The sequence below is a fragment of the Hyla sarda genome, chromosome 5 (genome assembly GCF_029499605.1).
Source record: "Hyla sarda isolate aHylSar1 chromosome 5, aHylSar1.hap1, whole genome shotgun sequence".
Taxonomy (NCBI): Eukaryota; Metazoa; Chordata; class Amphibia; order Anura; family Hylidae; genus Hyla; species Hyla sarda.
This window is the reverse complement of record NC_079193.1, coordinates 358,216,530-358,232,750: the sequence shown is the minus strand read 5'-3', so window position 1 is coordinate 358,232,750 and position 16,221 is coordinate 358,216,530. Positions and strand designations below refer to the sequence as shown.

At 48.2% G+C, this 16,221-nt stretch overlaps 1 protein-coding gene across 1 annotated transcript in view; it reads left to right on the top strand.

Moving 5' to 3' along the window:
* The first annotated feature begins 1,671 nt into the window (after positions 1-1,671).
* Positions 1,672-16,221, top strand: part of TBC1D31 (TBC1 domain family member 31) — an 88,651-nt gene continuing 74,101 nt past the window's right edge. Inside the window, exons 1-4 of the mRNA XM_056522717.1 lie at positions 1,672-1,844; positions 3,287-3,384; positions 3,620-3,766; positions 8,794-8,909. Coding sequence (XP_056378692.1) covers positions 3,308-3,384; positions 3,620-3,766; positions 8,794-8,909 — 340 coding nt within the window. The 5' untranslated portion in view covers positions 1,672-1,844; positions 3,287-3,307. The remainder of the gene's footprint in view (positions 1,845-3,286; positions 3,385-3,619; positions 3,767-8,793; positions 8,910-16,221) is intronic.

Here is a 16,221-nt window from a genome sequence, read left to right as displayed (position 1 = left end):
TACAGGGATAATACACACAGTGATGTCACAGTACAGGGATAATACACACAGTGATGTCACAGTACAGGGATAATGCACACAGTGATGTCACAGTACAGGGATAATACACAGTGATGTCACAGTACAGGGATAATACACAGTGATGTCACAGTACAGGGATAATACACACAGTGATGTCACAGTACAGGGATAATACACACAGTGATGTCACAGTACAGGGATAATATACACAGTGATGTCACAGTACAGGGATAATACACACAGTGATGTCACAGTACAGGGATAATACACACAGTGATGTCACAGTACAGGGATAATATACACAGTGATGTCACAGTACAGGGATAATACACACAGTGATGTCACAGTACAGGGATAATATACACAGTGATGTCACAGTACAGGGATAATACACACAGTGATGTCACAGTACAGGGATAATACACACAGTGATGTCACAGTACAGGGATAATATACACAGTGATGTCACAGTACAGGGATAATACACACAGTGATGTCACAGTACAGGGATAATACACACAGTGATGTCACAGCACAGGGATAATACACAGTGATGTCACAGTACAGGGATAATATACACAGTGATGTCACAGTACAGGGATAATACACACAGTGATGTCACAGTACAGGGATAATACACACAGTGATGTCACAGCACAGGGATAATATACACAGTGATGTCACAGTACAGGGATAATACACACAGTGATGTCACAGTACAGGGATAATACACACAGTGATGTCACAGTACAGGGATAATATACACAGTGATGTCACAGTACAGGGATAATACACACAGTGATGTCACAGTACAGGGATAATACACACAGTGATGTCACAGCACAGGGATAATACACAGTGATGTCACAGTACAGGGATAATATATATTTTTTCTTCTTCTGAACCATGTATCAGCTCAATTATTCCGGGATTTCTCCGTAATGAAAGCGTTGCTATTTTGACCTTCAGTTTCTTCACAGATATTATTTTTTCATGTATACGTCATCCGTGACTTGTGTAGAACAGACGATATTCGCCATCCGTGCTCTAGAAGAAGTTGTGACCCTGTGGAGTACATCATTTCATGTATTATCGTTAAGAAGAAATCTTTTTGTTTTACAAAATATTGTTTTCTTCTGTCATATTTGCTCCATTACTCATTTTAAGTCACTATAATATAATAGCAACCAGATTTCATTACTCATTGGAAAATGAAAGTAGCCACCTGATTGGTTGCAATGCAAAACTACTCAGTTTGTAAATCTCTCCATTCCTACATGTCTCCTCCTCACATCACCCTACAGCACTGTTTCCCAACCAGGGTGCCTCCTGCTGTTGCAAAACTACAACTCCCAGTATGCCCGGACAGCCAAAGGCTGTCCGGGCATGCTGGGAGTTGTAGTTTTGAAACAGCTGGAGGCACCCTGGTTGGGAAACACTGTCCTACAGTTTAATTCACGACAGTTTAGAAAGATTGCAACATTACCTAGTAACATCTATACTACTGGCAGTTTCCCCACAGTTAAGATGGCGGCTCTGAAGACGGACAGACGTGACCGCCCTTCCTCTACGTCTCGCGCTCTCTATGGTTGTAACGGTCAACATTACGTCACGTGCCCTGCAACTAGCAGTTTACCCAAAGTTCCAAGCGGCTCCAGAGTAGAGTTGATAGGGCGTTTAATGTTAGGGGGCGTGGCTTTCATTCCCGCTGCGCTGCCCGGTTGCTCAGGTGTAGGGGGCGGGGCTAGACGGCCTCCTGTTACTCTCCCATATCCCTGCAGTTATATGACTGCCAAGTGTCCCCACAACTGCTGCGAGACCAGGTATTGTACACAGGACTCACTCATTATAACATTATAATGCACCAGAGCACGGACACATACTGTATACTATGGCCCCGGCCTCTGTAATGTCTGTACAACCCTTCTAATGTATAGCTGTTGGAGAACTACAACTCCCATCATGCCCTGTTAGCCTTCGCAACAACGCCCATCATGCCCTGACACCTGTGGGTCTATAGCAGGCATAGGCAACCTTCAGCACTACAGATGTTTTGGACTACATCTCCCATGATGCTCTTACAGCCAAAATGCTGACAAAGCATCAATGGAGTTGTAGTCCAAAACAAATCTGCAGTGCCGAAGGTTGCCTATGCCTGGTCTATATCCATTTCAGAACTACAACTTCCATCATGTCCTATATATATCACTGCAAATGTGCAAAACGCCCTACATTCCCTGACACCTGTGGGTCTACAGCTGTTGCAAAACTACAACTCCCATCATGCCCTGGCACCTGTAGGTCTATAGCTGTTGCAAAACTACAACTCCCATCATGCCCTGGCACCTGTAGGTCTATAGCTGTTGCAAAACTACAACTCCCATCATGCCCTGACACCTGTGGGTCTACAGCTGTTACAAAACTACAACTCCCATCATGCCCTGACACCTGTGGGTCTACAGCTGTTACAAAACTACAACTCCCATCATGCCCTGACACCTGTGGGTCTACAGCTGTTGCAAAACTACAACTCCCATCATGCCTTGATACCTGTGGGTCTTCAGCTGTGGCAAAACTACAACTCCCATCATGCCCTGACACCTGTGGGTCTACAGCTGTTGCAAGACTACAACTCCCATCATGCCTTGATACCTGAGGGTCTACAACTGTGGCAAAACTACAACTCCCATCATGCCCTGACACCTGTGGGTCTACAGCTGTTACAAAACTACAACTCCCATCATGTCCTGACACCTGTAGGTCTACAGCTGTTACAAAACCACAACTCCCATCATGCCCTGGCACTTGTGGGTCTACAGCTGTTGCAAAACTACAGCTTCCATCGTGCCCTGACACCTGTGGGTCTACAGCTGTTACAAAACTACAACTCCCATCATGCCCTGACACCTGTGGGTCTACAGCTGTTACAAAACTACAACTCCCATCATGCCCTGAGACCTGTGGGTCTACAGCTGTTACAAAGCTAAAACTCCCATCATGCCCTGACACCTGTGTGTCTACAGCTGTTACAAAACTACAACTCCCATCATGCCCTGACACCTGTGGGTCTACAGCTGTTACAAAACTACAACTCCCATCATGCCCTGAGACCTGTGGGTCTACAGCTGTTGCAAAACTACAACTCCCATCATGCCCTGACAGCCTTTGGCTGTCAGGGCATGATGGGAGCTGTAGTTTTTGCAATTGCAGGAGGATAAATCCCAAGAGTTGAGTCGTTGTCATAGACTTGTGTGTTCTGTTCCAGCTCGTCTCCTCCACCGCAGTGATGCAGACTACAGACCTGGGAAGCAAAGAGTCAGGAAAGATCTGGCACAGGAAGCCTACGCCGGGGACCACTGATGGGTGTGTATACTGAGCCCCATACCTGGGTGGAGATGACGCGGCGTACACCAAATGTAGTTGAGGCGTACACCACTTGCATTGAGGGGGCGGGGCTATGACATCACAAGCTCTTGGTGTCGCCTCCAGCATTCGGAACAGTTTGTTCCAAACACTGAGCAGCGGAGTACCCCTTTAACTTGTATAACATTTATCTGACACTAATCTGACATGTACTTTTTTTTTTCTCTTTTCACAGGATTATAGTGAATATAGTCCATGGAACTGCGGGTTCTCAGGCCAAAATGATGCGGTTCCTACAGGTTGCATTTGACGGCCCTGGAGATTGCTTCCTCGCCGGAGATCACTTAGGAAGTGTTTATCTCTTCAACATGAACAGGAACAGGTGAGAAGGGTCTTGTCTTTTTGAAAATTACTGATCAAAACATACAACACTGTGGAGATTTATCAAAACCCGTCCAGAGGTAAAGTTTCTGAGTTGCCCATAGCAACCAATCAGATCGCTTCTTTCGTTTTTGGAAAGGCCTATAAAAAATGAAAGTAGTGATCTGATTGGTTGCTATGGGCAACTCAGCAACTTTTCCTCTCAACAGGTTTAAATAAATCTCCCCCATAGAGATTATATAGGGCAGAGGTGCATGTGATTTAAAGGGGGTACTCCACTAGTTTAACCCCTTAACGACCACGGACCAGGATGCACATTTACGTCCTGTGTATGAACGCGAGCATCGGAGCGGTGCGAGCATCATGCACGCAGGTTCTGGCTGCTATCAGCAACCGGGGACCCACCGGTAATGGCCGACATCCGTGATCACGCGGATGTCCGACATTAACCCCCTCAGATGCTGTGATCAGTACAGATCACGGCATCTGCGGCAATGCGCATAATGACTGCCGCGGCGATCCGATCATCTGTAATGGCGGACGGAGGTCCCCTCACCTGCCTCCATCTGTCTCCCAACGTCTCCTGCTCTGGTCTGAGATCGAGCAGACCAGAGCAGGAGATAACCGATAAGACTGATCAGTGCTGTGTCCTATGCATAGCACTGAACAGTATTAGCAATCTAATGATTGCTATAGATAGTCATAAAATGATTGCTATAGATATAGGACATAAAAAAATAAAAATAAAATAAAAATAAAAAAGGGAAAAATCCCCTCCCCAATAAAAATGAAAATTGTCAGTTTTTCCAATTTTACCCCCAAAAAGCGTAATTTAAAAAAATAAATAAACATATTTGGTATCGCCGCATGTGTAAATGTCCAAACTATCAAAATATATTGTTAATGATCCCGTACGGTGAACAGCGTAAGCGTAAAAAATAAAAAAATAAAAAGGTCCAAAAATGCTGCTTTTTTGTCACATTTTATTCCAAAAAATTTAATAAAAAAGGATATAAACATTTTATATATGCAAATGTGGTATCCATGAAAAGTACAGATGACGGCGCAAAAAATGAGCCCTCATACCGCCCTATATACGGAAAAATGAAAAAGTTATAGGTGGTCAAAATAGGGTGATTTTAGATTACTGATTTTGTACAAAAAGTTTTAGATTTTTTTTTAAGCGGTACAAAAATATAAAAGTATCTAGCCATGGGTATCATTTAAATTGTATTGACCCACAGAATAAAGAACACGTCATTTTTACCGTAAATTGTACAGTGTGAAAACGAAACCCTCCAAAATGTGCAAAATTGTGGATTTCATTTAAATTTCCTCCCTAAAAAAATATTTTTTGGGGTGCGCCATAAATTTTATGGTAAAATGAGAGGTTTCATTACAAAGTACAATTGGTCACGCAAAAAACAAGCCCTTATATGGGTCTGTAGATGGAAATATAAAAGAGTTATGGATTTTAGAAGGCGAGGAGGAAAAAACGAAAACGCAAAAATAAAATTGGCCTGGTCCTTAAAGGGGTACTCTGCCCCTAGACATCTTATCCCCTATCCAAAGGATAGGGGATAAGATGTCAGATCGCCGGGGTCCCGCTGATGGGGACCCCGGGATCGCCGCTGCGGCACCGCGCTATCATTACAGCACAGAGCGAGTTCGCTCTGTGCGTAATGATGGGCGATACAGGGGAGGGAGCAGCGTGACGTCATGGCTCCTCCTCTCATGACATCACGGCCCGTCCCCTTAATGCAAGTCTATGGCAGGGAGCGTGACGACCGCCACGCCCCCTCCCATAGACTTGTATTGAGGGGGGTGGGCCGTGATGTCACGAGGGGCGGAGCCATGACGTAACGATGCTCCGGCACCTGTATTGCCCGTCATTACGTGCAGAGCGAACTCACTCTGCGCAGTAATGATAGCGCGGTGCCGCAGCGGCGATCCCCGGGGTCCCCAGCAGCGGGACCGCGGCGATCTGACATATTATCCCCTATCCTTTGGATAGGGGATAAGATGTCTGAGGGTGGAGTACCCCTTTAAGGGGTTAAATGGGCACTGTCAGTATCAAAAACTTTTATATGCTGTACGTCTTGGCAAAACATTTACCTTCCTATTATACTTCATAAGAAAGTATTTCTCTTTTTTAATAGAAATGATGGCTTATTGAAATAAAAAAAAATAAAAAAACACCAATCCACTAGGGGTCCCCGAACCATCCAGAAATTAATCCTGTCTGACTGCAGCATCATCTTTGTCCCAGCTGAAGCACAGGCCGGGATAAAGTCCAATAAGTGAGGGCGGGACTAACACTCCTCTGTGCTCTCTTCTGTCTAGGGATGTCCCAATAACATTTTTTTAAGTACGAGTACCGATACTTTATTTGAAAGTTTTTAGTTTTTATAAGAGAAAGGGCTTTTTTTTTTAAAAATATTTATATATATATTTTTTTTTACTTTTTAAAAAGGCAGGTGATTTCAAAATTTTATTAGGGAAGGGGTTCATTCACATATTTATTACACTTTTTTCACAATTTTTTTAGTCCCCATAGTTAACTATTACATGTAATCTGTAGATTGCATACACTGATCAATGCTATGCCATATCATAGCATAGATCAGTGTTATCGGCGCTCCTTTACCACTGCCTGCCAATGGCTGGCTGCAGTAAAGAAGCGACGATCGGACAGCAGAGAGCACGGTAAGGGACCTCCAGCCGTCCTTTCAGCTGATTTGGACACCGCGATTAGACAACGGTGATCCTGATCAGCATCCCTGAGCTAACCGGCAGTTAACTTTGATTGCGACATCTAAAAGGTTAATGCGGGTCCCAGCTATGACGCACGCTCAGCTGCTGAGTGCGCTGCATAGCTCAGGAGTTGGCGCAGGGGGAACATAGGAGTTGATCCTTGCGGAGAGTGCAGGCGGCTTACCGACCGACGGGAGTCACGCTGGCAGGTATCGGGGACATTTGAACAAGTACAAGTACTCGTGCAAATGTCCAGTATCTGTCCCGATACCATTATCTGTATCTGGACATACTTTCCTATCAGACTCCAGTCTGTAAACCAGTGTTTCCCAACCAGGGTGCCTCCAGATGTTTCAAAACTACAACTCCCAGCATGCCCGGACAGCCAAAGGCTGTCCGGGCATGCTGGGAGTTGTAGTTTTGCAACATCTGGAGGCACCCTGGTTGGGAAACACTGCTGTAAACAGAGAGAATGGGGTTATAGAGCTGCCTGTGATTGGATGAAGAAGCACAGCACAGGGATTTGTGAGCTAAATACAGAAGCTAGACACGTAAAAAAGACATGTAAAGAATCTGTATGACCCAGTGAGTAACATATAGAGGCATTATTTTTTCTGTGATATGACAGGTACGCTTTAACGCTCATCCCATATATGCAGGCTAGGGGATAAGTGCAAGGGGGGGGGGGAATTTATGTCGGGGTCGATCTCTGGGACCCCTGTGATCTCCCTGTGAACTGTCCCTGTCTCTCCCCATGCAGTGAGCTGTGTGTCTGCATGCGCTCTATTCCCTCTTTATGGAAGCTAGAGCTGGGCGGTATGACCAAATATGTGTATCACGGTATCTTTGTAACTTATGGCGGTTCCACGGTATATAACGGTATTTCTTTCACCCCAACCGAAAATCATGTTACCTGCCAGCGCTGTTCTACTCCCCCCCCCCCCCCCCCCCAATTATCAGCCCAGCGGGGTACTACTCACATATGTCACCCGCAATCACTGCCCTCCTCCTCTTTGTTGGGGGCCGCCGGCGCTGACACTCTATACCAGTGGTCTCCAACCTGCGGACCTCCAGATGTTGCAAAACTACAACTCCCAGCATGCCCGGACAGCCAACGGCTGTCCGGGCACGCTGGGAGTTGTAGTTTTGCAACAGCTGGAGGTCCGCAGGTTTGAGACCACTGCTGTATGCTGTATCCCTATGCCCGGGCTGCATAAGATAAAGAAAATAAACTTTAACTTACCTACGTCGGCCTCACGCTGGGAACGTCGGACAGCCGTCAGCCTATCACCGGCCGCAGCGATGTCCCGCCCCAGCCAGTGATAGGCTGAGCCCACTGTCATGTAAGATGCCGGCTTCTTACATGACAGTGGGCTCAGCCTATCAATGGCCGTAAAGGGACATCGCTGCGGCCGGTGATAGGCTGACGGCTGTCCGACGTTCCCAGCGTAAGGCCGACATAGGTAAGTTAAAGTTTATTTTCTGTATCGTATGCAGCCCGGGCATAGGGATACAGCATACAGCAGTGGTCTCAAACCTGCGGACCTCCAGCTGTTGCAAAACTACAACTCCTGTTGGCTGTCCGGGCATGCTGGGAGTTGTAGTTTTGCAACATCTGGAGGTCCGCAGGTTGGAGACCACTGGCGTACAGTGAGTTCCAGTGCCGGCAGCCCCCAACAAAGAGGAGGAGGGCAGTGCTTGCGGGTTACATATGTTAGTAGTACCCCGCTGGGCTGATAATTAATTGGGGGGGAGCAGAACAGCGCTGGTGGGTCACATATGATTAGTTCCCCGATGGGGACAGCACTGCGCTGATAATTCATTCCCAAGGGGAAGGGGCCAAACCGGTATTGCGGTATGGGAAAAATTCATATTGTGCAGCCCAAAAATGTTGGTATTCGGTATGAACCGGTATACCGCCCAGCCCTAATGGAAGCCCCCCAGAGATACATGAGTGCTGTACTTGGGTATATCCAGCTCTCCCATGGAGAATGCATGGAGCACGTACCGACACACCTCTCCATGCAAAGGGTCCCTGGAGGTTGCAGGGGTCCGACCTTTGCAGATAGGAAATACCTTTTACAGTAGTGGAGGACCCCCTTAAACACCACATCATACAAACACTAGTAAGGGGGAGTGGAGGTTCGGGACCTCTATGTAAATCACTGGGGTCCTTAGAGGTCATACTGTTGTGCTAATGTTTCTATTCCTTGACCTAATAGAGGAAATTACTTTTTTCTCTTTCTTTTCTTTCCCCTTATACTTTTCTCTTAGATTTGATCATGTGCAGAGAACCCATCAGGCGTGCACCGCTCTGGCGTTTAATCTACATAGAAAATCTGAATTCCTTGTGGCTTTGGCAGATTATTCTGTCAAATGTTTTGACACAGGTACTATATATACATCTTGCAACGTGTCATTGTGGGGTTAATTTCTGATAGATAAATGACATTTCTTATTTCTCGGTCGCTCTTCATTGGGGGACACCTATACTGATGGTATATGCTCTTGCCACTAGGAGGCGCTGACACTAGGAAAAAAAAGTCGGTTCCTCCCTGGCAGGATATACCCGCCCACTGGAAGTGACGTAATCGGTTTTAGCTTAGTGTCAGTAGGAGGCAGACACAGGTCTGGGAGCTCTCCAGACCTGGTCTTTTTTGTCTTGTTTTATAGTTAGGGATGTTTAGTTTTTTTCATTCCTTTTTATTTTCCCTTTTTAGGTGGGGTTCAGGAGTCTGGCGCTACCTGTTCACCCTTCTGTGATGAAGGGGCATGGGACATAGAGTATGGACCGTTAACCCCTTCTCGCCAGCAGCCAGCGGCAGGGTAGTACCTCGGGTCCCCACTTGCCCCTGCTCGCTCCGCTATGACAGCCTGGCATGATGCAGCGTGGCGTTAAGCTGGCCGAAGACTCCATCAGGTGAGTATGAGAGGACGTCTTCCCGGTAGGGGAGTGTTCCTTCCCTTATCTCCTCCCCTCCCTTCCCAGGCTGTGTATTCATCCATCGCATCGACAGTGGGGTTAGTTGCACTTAATCCTGCGCTGCTCTCCACTGCCCGGCACTTACACTTTGCTAGCAGCCATGATTGTCGGGCAGGGAAATGGAGCTCCCAGTCCCCTCTCCTGCAGCGTGGGAACTAGCACGGGGGTTTTCTTTTCCTCCTTCCCCCTGCTGCTTACTATGTAAACCGGCGGCCATTATATCTGAGTCGGGATAGTCTGGGCTTAGCTCCGCCCTCCTCCCCCTCTTCGGCAGCTGAGGACATTCCTTTTTTTTTCTTCCCCACTGTCTTAGCTCCGCCCCCCACTTCGGCTGTGGGGACATTACAGTTTACTTTTCCATGCTGTATTTGCCGCCGCAGCTTCCGCGTTAAGCCGGGGGGCCACTGTATTTTAGCCGGTGGAGTCAGGGCTTGGCTCCGCCCTCCTCCCCTACTTTGGCAGCTGGAGACAGTACTGTTCTTTCTTTCCTGCTGTCTCCGTCTTTGTCTGACCGGGGGAGTCGGCGCTTAGCTCCACCCCCGATACGGCAACCAGGGACATTCCTTCCCTTTCCCCCTTCCAGCTGGCGGGCATTTAAAATGGCCGAGGGGGGATTAGGCACATAGCTCCGCCCCCCTCCCTCTTCCGCAGAGCAGATTCGGGGTCTCTTTTCTGTTTCCTTCTGCTGGTCCCCTTGAAGTTGTGCGTGCGCTACGGGGTCTTAGCCCCATCACGCACTCTCTGGCGACAGAGCGAGGGGGGAGTGCATAGGGAAGGAGTCGTCCAGCACGGAACCTCCTCTTTCCCTTTGGCCTGGCAGCTATAGAGTCCATCTTTAAAAAAATAAAATAATGTATATAATATAATATATATATCAATTAAATCAGGTGTTACACACGTCCCCCCCTTGTGGCCGTTTACTGAATCTCAGCTCTTGGTTGTATGCCTACCAATGAGCTCCCTCTGGTGGCAAGCTTCTGGCCTGCATCCCTGCAGTCACTCCATCTCAGCCCTTCAGACAGGACTTATGCGACCCACTCTGGCGGGTCATTACCGAGGATGCATATTCCCTTACATAATCCTGGGGATACACGTTATGCTATTTCCCCTGCTGACTGTTGCCAGGTCCTGTTTGCCTCACCCACGGACGATTCCAAAGTCCACCACATGACCTTTCATTCCCGGGAGGGCATTTGGAAACCTATCTGCTGTGGTTTCCTCCACTGCTGGTAACCAGTCTTATGTAGCCATATTTTTCCCCGTACCCCATAACTAGGGGGTTGCCAGAGGAATGACCCTGCGTGTGCATTGGTCCCTATACCAGTAAGCCAGACAGCGGGGATACTATCCATGGCTCCTGGGCCTCCTTACCCTCCCGAATGTATCAAAGGGGCACAGTGCTCTCCTATCGGTGCTGTTGTCCTCGTCGCCGCAGGCCAGCACCTGGAGGTGTCCTCGTTGAGCTAGACTGTGGTCTGCACGATTTCCGCTGCTGTCGGTCTCCTATCACAGGACTGATGCGTGCAGGGCTGGAGTTTCCCAAACCTCCCCGCTGTTGTGGGACAGGGTCCCTGCAGGTGCTAGGGACTGATGCCAGTCAACCAGACATTCGTCTGCATAGACTCCTATCCCACCAGGTCGCCCATCAGATCGGCCGCACTCCAGTACCCCACTTCTGTGGGGGACTTTGAAGGAGCGACCCTGCACATTCAAGGATCCTATGCCAGTCTGCCAGATGGCTGTCTGTATGGTTTCCTACTGTGTGGGGTCACCTGCATTACATTCCGCACCGTGGCGGAAGTTCGGTAACCCACTGCCAGGTGATGTTCCAAATGAGTGCGCCCAGGTCATTCCATGGGCCCTATACCATGCACCACATGTGGTTTGCAGGGTTCCCTACTCTACCTGGTCCCTCTCCACATGCCTGCTGCTCTCATGGCTGGTAACCCAATTTCAGTGTGTGGTTTTGAATGCCGTATCCCGGTGTGTTCTATGGTCCCTGTGCCCATTAGCCAGACACTGTCTGCATGGGTTTCTAATCCACCAGGTAACCTCCCTCCTTCCTGCTGCCTCCGCAGCTGCAGTCCGGTGACTCTTCATTGTGACTTTCCGAAAGCGTGACTATGTGGTTTCATTGGATATTCTCTCTTCCTTTTACCTGTATGTCGGTCTGGTTCTGTTTGGTTTCCTGCACCTCATGCATCCTTCACCCCTTTTGCATCTGCGACAGCAGTCCTGGTGTGTATCACCATTCGTAGACGGGATGTGGGCATTTCCTGTAGATTCCATGGACCTTTGCAGCGGCAGCAGCACTCTCTGTTCCCCCTACGTGGGTCTTCTACTGCATGGTTATGACACACCGTTAGGTGCTGCACCTGTTTTCCATACTGCTGGCAATTTGGATGTCTGCGGTTTCTTCATGGCTGCTGTCTTGGTGCCCCACGACTATCATGTGGTAACCATTTCTGTGTCCCTACATATGCTATGGACGCTCTGCACCCCTTTCGGTGAGGTGTATCTCGGGCCTTTCTGTGATCTTGTTTCCACTGGTCTGCTGCGGTTGAACACATCTGTTCTAGAATGGGGCCTGATAGGGCGACAGTCTGTTCAACAGCCCCCCTATGGCTCCAGGTATTCAGGTGCACAGTGGCTCAGTTGCCTCCTCTACTGCCTTAGTCAGCAACCAGATTGGCTCTGTGATCGCTCCGTCGGTCCCCTCTTTCTTCGCAGGGACCTGGGGTTCCTCCCACACGCTGTTGGTTGCTGCGTGTGCTTCTTACTTGCATTCTCTGTACCCAGCACCAGTGTCCAGGATTCATATCCCTCCAGGGACACACATGGCTACTACATACCGCGCTATGTTGCAGTACTTTGACCCATTGCTGCAGGGCTGCTTTCCCTGTTCCTACAGTACCTTTCGTACTTTGGCTGTTTCCTTCTGCAGGGATCAGGGAGCTCAGCACGGTCAGTACCTGAGTTTCCTTTCGCCACCCCTTGTTTTCCCCTCCACCAGGGGGACTGTTTCGCTGATCGCTTCTACTGCCGACATGGAGTCCTCTCCCCCTTTCCCCCTACATAGGCCGTGGTTGGGCCCTTGGTTTTGCAGAGAGCATTTGAAGAGCTTTGCACCAGCTATGCCTGTGTGCTTACTGCCCACTGTTGCAGCCTGACTCCCCCTGTTTCTGTGTTTTTTCCTACTATTCATGCAGCCAGGGCGCTCTCCTCTGTTGGTGAAGTTTATGCAATCATGTACTGTATGGCTCAGCGAAAGCCAGCCTGGCCACCGTCTGTTGTTTGGGCCCTGCCATTGCTCTCCTTCCTTGGCGCAATCTCCCTGGAGGGGTGTTTTCATCCTTCCCTTTGACAGTGTCAGTTGCTCTAATCTGACACAACAGTCTTCTGGTGTAACCTTCATGTACCCAGATCCTGAGAGTGCCGACTGGGTTCCCTTTGTTTCCCCCTCTGTTCCCGTCCTGATGGGATGTTGCTTCGGAATACACTGGTCCGCTTGGACCACGGGGGTTCAAGGCTGGTTTTCCGTGCCCATTGCCTCTTCGCTGGCTTGTGCGAGTACTGGGGAGTCTCCTTGTATTGGGCAACCTCCTAGGCTGCTGTGGCTAGCCTTATTATCTAGCTTGGCCCTTCTAGTTCTTAGGGCCTTAGTGATGGTTGTGGCACAGAATTCCTGCACAGACTTCTCCGCGATCCATTTGTGGGGTGGTCTTTTTTTACCGCACTTTTGTCTTGTCCCGTCAAGTATGTCTCCTGGAGCGTTTCGCGGTGCTGGGTATGCAAGTCTTCTAGGAGACTCTGGAACCTCCGTTCCCATGTCGGCTGCACCGGTATTCTGGGATGCTCCTTCTCAAAGTGTTCCGTTCCCTTTTTTTGGCCATTTGTTACCTTCCGTCTCCTCCTCCGGGGTCCATGTATTCCTAGGAAGGAGGGCGTTCTGGTCAGCCGGATTACGCCAGTCGGGCCAATTCAGCATCTACGTGGACGTGCTTTTCTCGTCTCGTCATTTACCACTGTTCTGGCACTGTGTCAGACTCTGTCCGTTTCCGCCCGGGTGCTTGTGGCATTCCCCTGGGACTTTGGTTTTGGAGCCTGCAGCTTTTCAAGTTCAGGTCATCGATCTTATGCATCGTGCCTTTCTAGAGCCGGTTTCCGTCTTTCTTCTTTTTTTTTCCATGAGACTCTGGTCTCCACCTTGGATGTGCTCGCCTTCTCCTCAGGCGTGCGCTGCTCTCCCTGGCATTTTTCGCCATGCTTTCTTGAATCTGTTGATTCTCTGGCTGGGGTTCTCTTGTCGGACCCCTTTTCTATTTTGGTTTTCCAGCCGGGCTGGCCCTCTGTCCAGTTCTGTGTTTCTGGTTGTCGGTTTTCTACCCCTTTCCAGGATGGTTACGGCCGTCAGGCTTCCTAGGCAGCCCTTTTTTTTGTTGACCATAGGTTTGAGTCTCTTCAACAGACGATCCCTTCCTTGGCGTCCTAGTCCATCTCCTTGGACGGTGGGACCTTTCAGACACGCAGTTTCTGGGTCTCTGTTGCCTATTGGCCCGGGTTTGGTCTGCCTGTCTTACGGATGAATAGGGTTCAGTTTCCGGACTGTCTCACTTTCTCTGGTGGTTGTTATTCCCACTCTAGGGGGACTGCTTTGGTACGTCCCATCAGTATAGGTGTCCCCCAATGATGAGTGACTGAGAAAAGGAGATTATTTTTGAACTCATTGTAAAATCTTTCTCGTAGACTTCATTGGGGGACACCGCACCCACACATTTCTTCATTTTTGGTCCAGATCCTCTTTTCTGGTTCTTGGGTTTTTTCTCCGGGATTCTTTTCTAGGGTCCTTCGGACATATTTCTTTGTTGGCTTCTCCTACTGCTTTGTGACAGAACTGATTACCTCACTTCCAGTGGGCGGGTATATCCTGCCAGGGAGGAGCCGACTTTTTTTCCCTAGTGTCAGCGCCTCCTAGTGGCAAGAACATATACCCATCAGTATAGGTGTCCCCCAATGAAGGCTATGAGAGAGATTTTACGGTGAGTACAAAAAAATAATCTCCTTATTTGAATCTTCTAATACATTGGTTCCTAAGCAGTGTTCCTCCAGCTGTTGCAACTCACAGGTGTGTCACTGTTTTCCTGAAGAATCTGCTGTGTCTCTCTAATCCCAGACAATCCCTCTAAGGCCTGGTTAACAAGGGCAAAAATGTGCGGAATATCCATCCAGAAAACATGGGTGGACCTTCCGCTCATTTTAATAATTGGGTGGGTGCTAGGACCGCTCAGAACCCCGGAATTGGGATTTCCACGGCATAAACATCTGCAACGGAAATTCCACCTTGTGGACAGTGCAGCAGAATCCCATTGAATTTAATAGGACTCTGCTGCAACGAAATGCGTGTGCGTAATATTCCTGCGAAATTCCGCATAGACATTCTGCTATAGCCTAGGGCTATATTTACATGTGGCAATTTCCGTGCTGTATTCCGGAGAAGAATTCTGTAGGAAATTCCGCCCATAATTTAAAGCCTATTGATTTAAAGGGGATTTAAAGGGATATTCCAGGAAAAAAACTTTTTCATATATATCAACTGGCTCCAGAAAAGTTAAACAGATTTGTAAATTACTTCTATCAAAAAATCTTAATCTGAAGTTAAGGTTGTTCTTTTCTGTCTAAGTGTCATCAGAGAGGACTTAGACAGAAAAGAACAACCTTAACTTCAGAAGCTCATAAGTACTGAAAGGATTAAGATTTTTTGCTAGAAGTAATTTACAAATCTGTTTAACTTTCTGGAGCCAGTTGTTATATAAAAAAAAGTTTTTTCCTGGAATACCCCTTTAACAATCCCATACAGCGAAATTTAGCTTTCCGCTTTCTGCAAAAGTATAAGAACAGTCTTATATTTTGCAGCGGAATCCTATTGAAGTCAATGGGGTTTGAATTCGGTGTACACATAAATTCTGCCGGAATTGCGGCAATTCCATTGTGTGAACATACCCTAAGGGTGCAATGAAATCACATTTCCACTCTCCGGCAGCCAGATCTGCTGCCGAGTCCCTGCCGCCTGACCTGTACCGTACTGTAAGGAGCAGTCAGGTAATTTTGTAACCTTATCTTGTTTTTGCACCGAACTGAAAAGTGCAGCAGACCATGGTTTTTATCTGGTGCAAACAAAAAAACAGATATGTTTGGGAAATGATTGGAGTCACTAGCTTGCTGCTGGCTATTCGGGTCTTTTGCTGTCTGAACATGCTAGGAATTGTAGTTTTCCAACAGCTCGAGGCACCCCGGCTGGGAAACACTGCCTTAAAGCGGTACTCCACCCCTAGACCTCTTATCCCCTATCCAAAGGATAGGGGATAAGATGTCTGATTGCGGGGGTCATCACGCCCCCTCCCATAGACTTGCATTGAGGGGGCGGGGCGTGATGTCACACGGGGCGGAGTCGTGACTTCACGATCTTCCGTTCCCGTGGTCGGGACCAGACTCTCCAGCGCTTCCGGAGCAGTAACAGGTGGGTGCTGCATGCCCTCACGATCAGACATCTTATCCCCTATCCTTTGGATAGGGGATAAGATGTCTAGGGGTGGAGTACCCCTTTAATGCTTACTAGTACCTCCTACTAAACCTGGGTGTATCAGTAAATCTGTCATAGCAGGGTATACTGCAGTACAGAAGTATAGGTACTAAAAGTATCATGGCTGCTCAGGACACAT